Source organism: Sylvia atricapilla, chromosome 6 (genome assembly GCF_009819655.1).
Source record: "Sylvia atricapilla isolate bSylAtr1 chromosome 6, bSylAtr1.pri, whole genome shotgun sequence".
NCBI lineage: Eukaryota > Metazoa > Chordata > Aves > Passeriformes > Sylviidae > Sylvia > Sylvia atricapilla.
Genome location: NC_089145.1, coordinates 46,906,150 through 46,920,000, shown reverse-complemented (window position 1 = coordinate 46,920,000; position 13,851 = coordinate 46,906,150). Strand labels below are relative to the sequence as shown.

The window sequence follows — 13,851 nt, the reverse complement described above, 5'->3', positions numbered from 1 at the left end:
GCAGTTTGGCAAATCCTGTGCAGAATGTTCTAATATAGTTTCTCCACTGCTTGCTCAAGTGGGCAGGAGAGATTTAGAACCAGAACTTGCATCAAATCTCTCCTGTCTACAGGTTCCAGTCCTTTCACTGACCATTTATAATTTCTTCTTTCGCCAGGACACATATCCTATGCAGTGGAAAACATCTTAGGCTTCAAATCAAAAGTAGTATCAGTTTCATTAGACATTTAAAATAAGGAGCAACTACTGTAGACAATCAACATAAAACAGTTTATTTCCAACCATTTGCCTAATTCACATGCAGACTGGTTTGTAATAATTAAACTGCAATCAAAAATAGCTAGGTTAGCTTTTAACCTTAGCAGTATTGTCACAGAGCTGAAGCTACACTGCTTAATATATTTTTTTTTATTTAGAGAAATGTGGTTAGGTAGGTACTGAACACTTCAGAGACTTTCCACAAATAAATATTTATCTTTCAGTAACCTCTCTGCTGCACTCACCCACATGAATGTCTCATCTGTAAATCCCACATTTGAAGACTATATTCTCCTGAGCACATCAGTCAGGAGAAAACACTTGGAAACACAACAGATATAAAAAGATAACAAGCAAATAATACAAGATTACAGTAATAACTGAAGTATTCTCCTGTACTATTTCAGGAATACTGAAGCTAGAATACTGAAGCCCCAAACAATTCCCAATGACAATTTTAGCACTGACACAGAACTGCCATACACAAAGTATATAAGCAGGGGAAAAGCTGTTTTGCAAGAGGTAGAAAAGGTTTTATAAAATATTTAGGCACAAGTCTTAGCAGTTTTAAAAGCCATCAGAAAGTTACAAAGTAATAATGACCACTATACATGTTTTTGTACAAGTTCTGTTTATTTTTACCCATTGGAATAAAAGTATATTTCATGCACTCTCATACAATCTTTTTTCTCCTATATTGTTGGAAAACTGTTTTTCTCCTATATTGTATGTGATTACACAGGTTTTACAGGCTCTCAGGAAGTCTTATCACCAGGAGTTAAACAGAAAAACAGATGCACTATTACTCAATGCTTTTTCAAGAGAAGCACGGGAATGCAAATGCTGTTTGTATAGGTTCATGTATCAAAGAACAGAGAATCACACACATAAAATCCACAAAAATATTATTAGTTCTTTTGGTTTACTCCCACCTCAATGAAGAGCGCTTTTAGAAGTGATCTTTTTTAAAACACAAATTTTCACAAACATTTGCTTTACAGTGCAGTGGTTATACTCAAATTTTCAAAATACCCATAAATCAAAATACCAAGATCACTACATTTACCATGAGCTAAGAGACATTCACTTAGTGTCAGTTCAAAGAGATGCCTTCCTTGACCTAAAGTACGTAAGGCTTTATGGGTAACAAGTTCTTATCAAAGATTTGCTTTATTCCTGTCACAGCATCTTTTTTTGCTTATTTTACTTTTTCTCTTGGTCTTTTTCTGCATCCAGAAGCGCTGAACGGATTCCTAGTTTCTTCAGCTCTTCTACAAGATCTCCATTCTGATGCATCTGGAGGAGTATATCACAGCCACCAACAAATTCACCATTGAGGTACACTTGTGGGATGGTAGGCCAGTTAGAATAGTTTTTTATTCCTGCAAAAGGAAAAAAAAAATATTAAAGGTTTCCCCCTTCTCTTAATAGAATGGTATTTTAAAAGGAATGCATTGCTTCCACCTGACTCTGCCATTGATATCCAAATTTCTTTCTAATAAAGGCAAAAAGATATCTATGTAACAGGAGCACTATCAGAAAAAAACCTATATTAATCAGGTTTGTTTCTCATCCCAACTCAAAGATGTGGGTTGAAAGATAAGGAGTCAGCAGGAAGTGGAAAAACACATCTCTTTTTACTCCCAACAAAAAGCCTGACTCTTTCAATCAATTACAGAAATGAGAAGTATTGAAAAATACTGAGAACTGATTACTTTTCTGTTATATTTCCCAAAGGGACTTTAAAATATCCTGAACTCATACAGTTACACTTATTCCTGCAATTTCAATTGCAAGATACATTTGGCCCTGTAGAGGCCTTATGAATTTCAAATTCCTTTATCTTTCAATGCCAGACCTTACAGCACATGGGAGGGGCACAAAGGCGGAAGAACTCATTTGGAAGTACTCATTTGACAAAACATACCTCAAGTTACAATTAAGAAATACAGAATTAAAGTTTAAAAATATACTTCACAGAAGACAGATATAAGACCACCCAAAAATATAAACTGATCAGCTGATACACACTGAAACCAGCTCACCCTTAGACATCACACAGAAGAATCTTTGTATCTAATTTGCCACTTTTTAAATGACCCTTCACACAAAGCCATTATTTTTGTGGCAGAGGAAATAGCTAAAACCTACTGCTGCTTATTTTTATAGCACAACCACAAGCATTTGATTAGATGACACATTTTGAATTCAACATTTTTATGTATTTTCAACATGCAGTACCTAGAATTTTTCCGCCAAAGGCATGAAAGCCCATAAAGCAAACTTAAACCTACAGAGGTACCTTCTCAAAACATCAGAGCCCACTTACCTTGGAAGCCAAGCCCCCACCACCAACTATTAGACCTGAGTAGTTGAGAGCACAAGAGAACTTGTTTTCCCCTTAGAAAACATTTTCGTCTCTAGAGACTAAAAGAGCAAACCCCAAAATACTTGAGGTAAAAAAATAACCATGTAAGGAAATTATGCTTGCTTTATTGGAATGCAAACCACTTTCTTTTTTAATAAATATGTATATGTGCAAAAAAATACAGTGGGATTGCTACTTCAATGTATAAAAGATGCAATATAGCTAAATAATTCCCCTTAGCAAAATACAACATGCTTAAAATATCCACTAAAACAATAGCAACTGAGAAAAAAAGATTGTTGGGAACTAAGTGTTCCTAACCACTACATATGTCAGCTAAGATTTTATTCTGACTTCAGATTTTGTGCATGGACAGCCCATGTTTTGTAAGCCCGAACTAAAAGCTTAGCATATAAATTAAGGCCAAAAGGAACCCACAACCATCTAACCTCCATCTTCACTTGTAACTTCTTCCTTAGTTTGCAGGACTTTTAAGCTTTAGTGTCAACTTGCACTTAGCAATACTTTCCTTAAATGCTCTTTGGCCTTTGAGTACTCAAAACTGCATAAACTCTCCTAAATGTCTTTTAACCCATCAAAGTTTCAGTGAAAAACTGTGTCCATGATTAAGACATGCGAAGGATAATCCTGGTCTAAGGCCACTGCAGATACAAATTAGGGCTCATTTAAGATACTGCAATGGTAAACATGAATTGAGAACCAAGGGCTCTGCATAATAAACCTACTGCTAATGAGCATTCCAAGGCAATGTTTACACCAGTAATTCTTTCACAGAAATATTTTCTTCAAGGACCCAACTGCACACAACTGATAGTACTTTCAAGGACCTACCCAGCTTCAGATAAAAATAAGAATACCATCAAGCTCATTTGCTCTGTGTGCTGCATTTCATGTGCTGGACAAGCTGCTTTAAATGCCTTTTGCTGGGGCTCTCCCAGGTCACAAACTGAATGCTCCCTGCACTGGCCACCCAAGCCTCACCTCGGTGCAGTGCCTGACACTGCTGCAGTGGTCTCAAAGCAAGTTAGCCTGGGCAGCACTTGCTGCCCTAGGGATACACTTTTGTGATGATTCCTTCGAACATCCCAAGGGATCTCCATCCCCCGCTGCAGACTGATTCCCTACTGTACTTCAGAAGCTGCAGCTTCTGCTCTGAACCACTGTTTACTTTGGAACAACACACTCACGGGTCAGGAGTTCAGTCTGACAGCTGTGGGAGCACATTTAAAGTAACTGTGAAACCAGGATCGGTGCAAAGAGCTACTGAAACAGGTACCCAGCACATTCCCACCCCTCTCCCCAGCTCCAACTCTCAGCCTCTCTTGGCAGCATTGGCACTAACGAAGGATGAGCCACATCAGAGAACTGACTCAAACAACATTCATTTCTACCACACTTGCTCCAGAAAAGCAACACATTTTCATGGACATCACAGAATCATTAATGTTGGAAAAGACCTCTAAGATCATAGAATCCAACTGTTAACTTGGCACCATCATCTACCAGGAAACCATACCCCCAAGTGTCATGTCCACATGCCTTTTAAACACTTCCAGGGACAGAGATTCCAACACTTCCCTGCGCAGTCAATTCCAAGCCTGAGTACCATTAGCACTGATACAAGCTTTACTGAGGGAAGGCTAGCCAAGGGTGGGAGAAAGGATCAAGAACACCAGCTTGGAAGCATCCCATGCCCAGATAATGTAGAGATAACAAAGAAAATAATCTGAGAGTGAACTACCCCAGCAGTTTAAACCACCTATTTTCCAGTATGTAATCCCAAACTTCTCTGCCTCAGAGACTGGAACCAGTCTAATGCTGTCCATCAGCTGAGAGCCGACTTAGAAGACCTGAATTGCCATGGAGCCCAACAGAGTGGCACAGTCTTCTAAACCAGCTTTAATAAGGAAGGATTTGTGTCAGGGAAGTGTATCTTCAGCCTAAACTCAGATCACATGAAGTACCAATAACTTTAGTCTCACAGATCTGAGTTTTTAGGTAAAGAGGCAAGCAGGGGAGTTGTTTTAGCTTTACAGCTTGTCATATTTTAGCTCTAGGTACGTTTCACCGATTGAACTATACCTAGCTAAAAATAAGGTGTTTCAATAGATAGAGGCAAGAAACCAACAAGCAATCCAGACATGCCTGAATTCTCCAACAGCCTGTCTCTACTACAAATGTATAAGCACACATATATTCAAACACTGAAGTTAGGTTCAGATGTACACAAAGTGGGTGGCCAGATCTTATACAGCAATCTCCTTGCAGATCAGTTGATGTTCTTGATACTTTCACAGCTAAAGCCTGTGAAACACTCCCTCACCAGCCCCCCTGCTTGCAGTGCAGACTAGGTTCACAGAGAGAGCCTAGGAAAGGCTCACATGCTCAGACCTGTTTGGCACTCGAGGCCACAACAGTCACTGCTGAAATACAGTTCGCAACTTAGAGAACTACAACTTTGAGCAGGCCTGTCCTCTCCCCTGTCAGAGATTGCCACCCACGGGAGCAGGCACATCCTGGCTTTTCGGGGTGCAGGAGGTAATACAGTTGAAGCACTACAAGAATTCTGCTGCCCTTGAAAACAGCTGTGTCGTTCCCCAACTCTTCAAGGCTCCATTCTTCATGCTGGCTCTGGCACTCAGCTCACAGTACAGACTGCTACTCCAACTTGCAGGCCCAGTGATCCAGTTAATAAACTGAGCTGGCCCTCTGCACAGTTGGACAAGTGTCAAAGCTGATGCATGGAAAGGAACAGAACAACTTCTTTAAGCACCTGAGAACCAGCGGGATATTGTGCAAGGGTACACTCTGTAACTGCATTCTATGTAGCTTAGACACTGGAGGGCTGGATCAAGACACTAATTTCAATTTATAGCTCTGGTAGCCAAGAGAGCAATAACCTCTCTCAATAACTAGCACAAGCCAAGATCATGTAGAGGAAAAATTTAAGCTACACAAAAGAAAATACTATCTATTTACATGGTCAAGTGCTCAGAGGCTATAACTTATAAATGAACTCCCCATTCAGAAGCTCAGAAGAACCCCCTCAACCAAAATGAAATGCTGATGGTTTGATTCCAGGGTTTTGCTTCCTCCTTTTTAGTTTATGAGTTGTGGGAAGAGATAAAGAGTTTGTTCTAGTAAACTGTACAATTAATAAATTCAGATACACAAAGTTTAGAAAATTACCATTATTCGTTCACTTGCAAAGGCAGAGGAGTTTTTGTACTTGAACAAAATCAACCTTCAATAACGAACGATGTCATTACACAGAAATTCCAAGCTTTTATACTAGACCAACTATTATAGTTGTGAATTGAAAAGCAAACAAGGACTGGAAAAATCAGCCTTCTAGCTAAGAGCTAATGAAATACTGAGTTAGTCAGATGACACCAAAAGCAAAGGAGAACAAAGTCACCTGATACATGCCAGCATGTGGCTTTACAGTGTATTTTAGTGTATTCTGGGCAAGAACTGTTAATGCCACACACCTACAAGACTAATTACTATGTACTTGTATATAATTTTTTTTGTTTCAGAACTTTATCAAATAACCACATAGAACTCAACAGTCAGCTACGGACATTGCAGAGGGAAAGATGAAAAGCATTTACTAGAACTGATTACTAGCTTTCTGTAACTGGCAACAAAACCTTATACAGAATAGCTACTACCACTTGTGCAGTAGTGGTGAAACTATTATGAAGTATTTCTTATGCAAATTATTAGCATAAATTTGTACTTTATCAAGAGAATCCCAGCAGGCAGTACAAGCTGGGAATCAAGTAGTACAAGCCCAAGCCATACATGAAATTCCACCATACTGTTCACCGGGAAGACAAGAACTGGTATCAGGGGTCTCTCTATCTCCGAGCCAGGCAAGGCAGTGTGGCACCAAGAGCCCAATCTCCAAGCATCACCCTGCACACACAACTGCACTGTGCTGATAACTCAGACTTCATGAACACGGGGAGGGTCACAAAAACCAAACCAAGGTGTTTGGGCAGCAACCTCAATGGCACATCTCTGTGACACACTTCTAGTTCTACTAACACCCAAACAGAATCACAGAATTAATTAGGTTAGGAAAGACCTCTGAGACCATCGAGTCCAACCCATGACTGAACACCACCTTGTCACCTGGACCATGGCACTACGTGCCACGTTCAGTCTTTCCTTTAGCACCTCCAGGGCCGGCGACTCCACCACCTCCCATGGTCAGCGCACCCCAATGCCTAATCACCATTCATGTGAATAAATCCCTCGCAGTATCCAGCCTAAAACTCCCCTGGCACAACCAACGACTGTCCTCTCGTCCTGTCGCTTGCTGCCTGGGAGAAGAGCCCGATCCGCACCTGCCTACAACCTCCTTTCATGTAGTTATACAGAGCAGTAAGGTCACCCGTGCCATCCACCATGGCTCCCCTCCAGGGTTAACGCCGCCGAACTCCCTCCTCAGTCGCTCCTCACAGGACGTGCGCTCCAGATCCTTCCCCAGCTCCGCTCACCTTCTCCCCACGATGCTGCCTCGTTAAGAAAGAACAGAGACCAACCCAGCCCACCCAATACAGCAAGAACAGGCAAGTTACGGGCGGGACAAGCGGGCAGGGGCCGCTCCCACAGTGCCCGAGGTCAGCGGCGTTAAGACAAGCCCGACCTCCCGGCGGCTCCGAGGGCCCTTCCCACAGGGAACGGGCCCCGGCTCTGCCCCCCACCGGGAGCCGGCTTGGGCTGCACAGGCCCCGGGAGGCGGCACCCAGAGGTGACCCCGGCCCGGCCCGGCGCTGACCTTGGCGGAGGTCGGGGTCCTGCAGCACGTCGTGGGCGCGGTAATCCTCCACGCCGTGCAGTCGCAGGATCTGTACCACGGCGTTGCTGAAGCCGCAGAGCGGCTGCGCCGGGCTGCCCTTCATGAACACCACCACCGGGTGCTCCCGCACCAGCCGCTCCACCGCCTCCCGCGACCCCGAGCCGCCGCCGCCCTCAGCCCCGCCGCTCTCCCCGGCCGCCTGGCTGAGCGGCCGCCCGGCCCGGGCCCGTAGAGCGGCGGCCCCGATCCGCCACCCCGTCCGCACCGCCGCTCTCATCGCCCCTCCGCACCGCTCCGCACCGCCCGCCCATTGGCGCACGGCGCGGCCGGTCGCCGGAGAGCTTCCCCCGCATAGGCGCAGGCTCCCGCCAATCAGCAACCACAGCCAATAGCGCTGGGATACAGTGGGACTTGTCCCACCCAGCTACCCTGAGGTGGCTTCGCTTTCCTAGTGGAGAGAACAGAGCCGCTGCGGCTGCATTGGGAGGGGGACCTGTCAATCCAACGTGGATGGGTTAATTCCGCCCCCCCGCAGACGCGATTGGTCAAACTGCCCCGGGGCGGGGCTTTTCTCGGATGCTCGGGCGGGCGATTGGCGTTGAGGGGCCTTCCGTTTCCGGGTAGCGGCGGCACGCGTCGGGAGCTGCCGCTCCTCCTGCCCGGGCCCGGCGCCGTCCCCGGGATGGACGGGCCGCGCTTCCCCTCCCGCGCCCCCACCGTCCCCTCCGCGGGGCAGCGGAGGGCCGAGCAGCAGGCGGGGCGGCCTTGCCGCGGGGCCGCCGCTGTGCTCAGTCTCTCTCTTTGGGCCTGGGGGCCCTCGAAGACCCCCGGGCCACGCCGGCGCCGCCGGCCCTCGGGCGGGGTCTGGATTTTATCCCGCCGGCCGTGTGATGGTGCAGGCGGTGGTGGAGCTCCCTCGGGCCGGGGCTGTCTGAGGGTCCGGGGAAATCCGTGGAGAAGGGGCTGATGGAGCCGCTGCGCTGGAGTGTCGCCGGCTGTGCGGGATGAAGCCGCGCTGCTGAAGCGTGCCCGGGGCGCGAGTGGCGGCGGGGAAGCCGCTCTCGGACGAGCAGCGCCGTTCAATCGGCAGCTTCTATCCCCGTAGGCGGTGGAGGCTGTACGTGGGCAGCTGGCAAAGAGCTCCATGGGTCTGTCTCCTTCCCGGCTTTGGCTGTGTCCGGGGACCGGTTTGACTGCGTTCATTTGCGCGGGTTTGGTTGAGCTTTGATGGGATGAAGCAGGCGGTTTGTCCCTGAGAAAGCAGCGGTGGTTTGCATGCTCGGCTTTGGTGCTGAGCGGGGAGACCCGAGTAGTTTTGCACAGCTTGACCTGTCACCCGAGCAGCTGCCAGGGGTAGCAGCGGGATGGGAAAATAGGAGCAAGATGGGGCTGGCTGGCTGCCTGTGCAAAAGGATGGTTCAGTCGGTGCTGGAGCAAGGGCAGAGCTGCCTCATGTTAGCCAGAGAAGTGCTGGATTTGGAACGTGTCCTGCAGACGGCCGTATGTACAGCCAGTTTTCCTTGGTTTCCTGGGCAGACGCCGTATTCTTTCCAAGAACTTGGCGCAGAGCGTGGCGGTCTCCTAAAGCAGCAGGGCCTATCCTGTAAGTAGAAGAAAATGTTGAATAGTTTTCCTTTTAACTCAAATACAAAGTCTCTCACAAATAACAAGTCACAGTGCATTTTGAGCAATAATTTATATTGCAGATGTAGCATCTGGACTTTCGGTATGTTAATGACCATTTGTCATATTTACATTTGTAAGGAAAAGAACTTCTACCATCCAGTTCTGTTCTTGTGAGAGCTTTGCAAATAAGACCAGCTTGTTTTCAACATTCAGAAGAGTGCTTGTCTGATTGTATTTTGTGGAGTTTGGCTGATGCTTGAGTGACATCTTCGTTTTAACTTTTTGGAAGCTGTCCTCAGGATGGCTTCTGTTGCCTTTTATTTATATTTATTAAGAACAGATTCTAAAGGGACTTGTTGCAAACTTGCCCTTTGTCATCCCATGTGAGTTATGAAAAGAACAGTGTTGCTGCAGTATTTAAAAGTAGATTTATTTATCTACTTTTAAATACTTTCCATGTTTAATCTGAAGGCATAGTTCATATGTTGTGTTGCTGATGAACACCATGTATTTTGTGAGTTGGTATGTTTTGCCTTCGACAAAACATCAAAAGGCTAGCTCAGCCATGGTCATCAAGACACAGACGAGTGTTTGCTTTCTGCAAATTAATATGTTGTGATTAACATAGTGAAGGTTGTGCAGAATGAAAAAAAAAAAGAATGTCCTGTTCATGCTAGATGGAGCTGCAGTAACTTATGCAGAGCAAAAGTATGTTTTCCTATTTGTTGGACTGTTTCAATATACAGAGACATAACAAGTGTTAAATGTAATATCCCAAGTGGTCTCTTTTTAATTTTAATCAAATATAAAGACTCCCATGGCTTTTAGATCCTGGGGAGTCAAAATGTAATGAAATAAAAATTGATTGACAAGAAAGGTATCTTTTTATTCTTAAAGACAACTAAACGTTTTCTTTCAACAAAATATTAGGCTATGAAGAGAATACTGTGGTATTTACCTACTTGAATTTCATCCTAGCTATTTCTACAAAGGGATGGTCCTTTAAAAATAAGTAACATAAAGACATCAGTCCAATGTAATAAACCCTTGTGAGAATATATTCATTCAGAAATCGTGTAACCACAGCTTGAACACGGTAGTTGAACCCTCTGTAGTCTAAGAGGTGCCCTTGGTTGTTGGTACCCTGGGCATACCAGGCCTGCAGGGAGAGCAGCAGCAGGAGGAAGCCGAGGCACGACTGCCAGAGCGCAGCAGCAGCGTGCGCAATATTCCTCCAACAGTTGCCACTCTGTTGCCACGGAGATAATGACTCTGCCCGTGTCATTATTGATCTACCAACAGTAAGAGCAATTTTGCAGTCTGATATTGTTTAGCAAATAGAGTAACGTCTGCTGAACACTGAAGAAACTGCTATAAAATGCTGGAAAGCTTCTCAGAAGTCTTGAGTACTATGTTAAATAGAAGTACTGAATTTGTACTCCCTGTAGTTTTATGAGATCAGCCTGTGAGATATTAAGCTTAACAGAATGCTCTTTAATATAAAGTGTTTATTATGGTGAAATGCTTTTGGATTATGCAATATGCAGCACTCAGCTAGAGGATAAACACATTTACCTACTGATAAGACTTAAAACAATTCATCCATTTACACTCTAGAACCATAATTGTCACCTGGTCCCATCTTCTATTAGTCTAAGTGAAACTTCTTGTGTTTTCCAGATAATGATTTAAATCATCTGTTCAGAAGAAATATTAATGGGATTCCCATGAGACTCCTGACATTTTGCTGATGTTCCTGTTAGAAGACCTATCACCTCATTTTGAAAACACTAATAAAAGCACCAGTATTCAAACTGCAGGGTTTAAATACTCACAGTCAGTCATAAACTGAATTAACTTCAGGCATTCTGCTGCAGAACAGAATTATGCTCTATAAATTTGTGGTTTGTTCACGCATGGTGTACAAGGAGGTACATCCAAGAATGATACTGCCAGCAAAAAGGTTTTTATTTGTTTTTAAAAAGGGGAGGGATAAGTTAGCTAGTGAGAAAGAAAAGTCTCATTTCAGCTTATCAGAACAGAACACATTTTCATGTTCAAGTCTGATATCTCTGTCATTCTGAGTTGTGCTAGTGACTGAAAATGAAGTCTCTTGTGCCCTAACAATTGAGCTCTGTTTAGGTGGGGTTTTTTTGTTTGTTTATTGGAGTTTTTAAGTGGGATAGCTTGAGCTCCAGCTGTTTTTGCATGCCAGGTAAATAATCTCAGTGCACCATCATAGTAACATCTGGCAGCACCAACATATCCTCAGTTTTGAGAGCATTATGAATGCTTAAAATATACTTAGAATTCTGAGCTCCCTAATTGTGAGCATTGAAGACACATCTGTGAAAAGCTCCTGGTTATTTTGGAGATGTGGTAGTTTTAAGAAGTTGTGCAACAAACAGCAGAAATACAGCAATGCTGTGGGGGTTTTACAGGGAAATAGACATTTTGGAATCTAAACTGTACCTAACTTCCTGTTTTGGATCTAACCTAGAGATCTATAAGCAAGTTTGTTTCTCAACTGGATAAGTAATTAAATAGCATCCATGGATTTATGGCATATTCCTAAGAGGGTGTTTGTGTTAGCCTTAAAATACAACAGTCCATTTCATAAATGACAGGTGAAGAATATTTACAAAATTACCTGTATCAATTTAACTGATGGGGATAAACATGACCTAAGGCAGTTTTTTTGTTTAAACCATGTAAAGATACCTTTAGCAGAGAGGGGTCATGGTAATCATCCAAGAACTGTCTGGGGCCCACATTTAACGAAGAGAATGGAAGGTCATGTTCAGACTTGAACGTGGACCTTTAAATGCGGCACTTGTTAGACTTCCTTTACTTCTTAATGACACTGATATCACTGTGTGCCTCTTCTCACTGAACTTCGTGAGTTGTGACACTGTCCTGAAGCAAGGACAAGTAGTATGACCTCTGTCATAGAGGAGCAGATTTGTTCTTTGGGATAAGCAAGCTGCTTGCAGCTGTTCTGGCATAGGAAAATCTGTTAGATCCTCCTTTCTGATTTGCAGATGGTAGGAGTTCTTGAGTCTTTCAGTATTATGGAAGAAGCATAATTTTATATGCATCTATTTCCATGCAGAACTGAGAAATACCACCTCTAATGAGAACACCTCTTGCCTTTTTTCATCCAGGAGTTAGGAGTGCTAAAATCTTTCATGGGCCTTAGAAAGAGACTGGGCAAGCTCAAGAAAAAACTGATCTGCCAGGTATAAAGACACCATTATGGTATCAAGTCCTGAGCCATAGAAGGCAAGGCAGGGGGATTGTAACTATATGCATGTCCTATTCTTTGCTTCCTGTGTGCTCACTTTTGTCCAGTCACAGAAGCAGGGTCTTGGTCTCTGGAATGGTAATTTGTACAATTGTAACTTACTTGAAGTGCTGGAAGTGTCTTGGCCTTTAGTGAGGCTGGGAAAACCCCAGGGCACTCACTGCCTGTAAGAAAGATTCTTGCACCCCAGTTAAGGTCTGCCAGCATGCTGTGTTACAGCAGCAGTGACAGAGGTGCTTTCATTGGCTCACTTTATTTTAAAATCGTGCAGGTGCAGTGAGGCACAAGAGTATCTGATTATCGTGTGTGTCGTGACCACGAGGGGGCCCTGGCAGCTTCGGTCTGGGTGAGACTGGAGTTACACACTGAGGTACAGGGGCAGTGCTCATTGCTTGGTGCCTCAGTGGTTACATCCCTTCTTGTTCGGCACTTCTGCATTACCTCTTATATACATACATACTTTTAATTACAGTATTTTGCTATGTAATTTTGAGGAATGTGTCCCGTTACAAAATCTTGGCGTTAATTAATAGCACTGGCCATTTGATCTCCTCTGTGGTAGAGGACAGATAGTACCAAACATGTCATCACATGTGAGTTTCATCTGTATGAACTATTTCCTCAAGTAAAAATTCAAGAGTTTTGCACACATCACTCTATTTGTAAAGTAGGAGGAATTGGTATGAAGAATCTTAGTGATAAGGTCTTTTGTATCTTAAAGAGTTTTTAAGTTTGGTACTACAATATTTCAATAAAGATTCTTTCTCTGCACAGCCTTTAGTCTTTCTTTTTTTTCTAGGAATGTGTGTTTCTGAAGTCAGCAGGTGCTTTGAACTTGCTGTGCTTTAAATCCCTGCCTGCTGACCATGGATATCAATGTCATAAAAGTGTGCATGAGTACAGTAAGACTGTATTTTATCACTTGGTCAGCAAAGTTTTTATGTGATGTGAAGAAAATCAGACCCAAACATGTAGCAGAAACTTAAATTGGGAGAGGAGGAGTGGGTGTGTAGGGCATACTTGCATTTGTAATATGTGCACTCAGAGATGAAGAACAGAGGCAAAGTATCTCTTGTGGGTGGTAAAAATGCAAATTCTTAAAGGGTGGCCCAGAAACTTGAATTTTTACATTGCTGCAGTTAACTAAAAACTTGTAAAATCAGAAATAATAATATACAGATGAGGGATGTTTGGGTTTTGTGTTTTTTTGTTTTTTTTTTTTTTTTTTTTTTTCAAAGAGTATTTCTAAATGCTCCATATAGATACAGTGATTTTCATTACTCTCACCGTGCACATGCAGTGGTTTTATTGCTCATAACTCCATCACACAAACAGGTTTTTTTAGGGATGATTATTAACTATGTGCTTTAGAGGGCAGTTCTTTCACAGAACAGGCAGCTTCTCCACAAATGCAAGCATACACATATTTCCTAAATTTCCTTTAAAATAATGGCATGCTTTCTA

At 43.5% G+C, this 13,851-nt stretch overlaps 1 protein-coding gene, 1 long non-coding RNA gene and 1 other non-coding gene across 3 annotated transcripts; 2 read left to right on the top strand and 1 right to left on the bottom strand.

Annotated features, from left to right (window-relative positions):
- Window positions 1-251: 251 nt before the first annotated feature.
- Window positions 252-7,873, bottom strand: GLRX5 (glutaredoxin 5). Its single transcript, XM_066321822.1, has 2 exons — window positions 7,437-7,873; window positions 252-1,640 (listed from the first exon to the last, which is right to left on the bottom strand). Exons 1-2 carry the CDS (start codon window positions 7,732-7,734, stop codon window positions 1,462-1,464), a joined length of 477 nt encoding a protein of 158 aa, XP_066177919.1. The 5' UTR covers window positions 7,735-7,873; the 3' UTR covers window positions 252-1,461.
- Window positions 7,874-8,926: 1,053 nt separating this feature from the next.
- On the top strand, window positions 8,927-13,160 carry LOC136362897 (uncharacterized). The gene is made up of 2 exons (XR_010743870.1): window positions 8,927-9,060; window positions 10,764-13,160. It is a non-coding gene; the product is annotated as an uncharacterized lncRNA (long non-coding RNA).
- LOC136363250 (small Cajal body-specific RNA 13) lies at window positions 10,190-10,462 on the top strand. Its single transcript, XR_010743952.1, has one exon. It is a non-coding gene; the product is annotated as a small Cajal body-specific RNA 13 (non-coding RNA).
- Window positions 13,161-13,851: the final 691 nt, after the last annotated feature.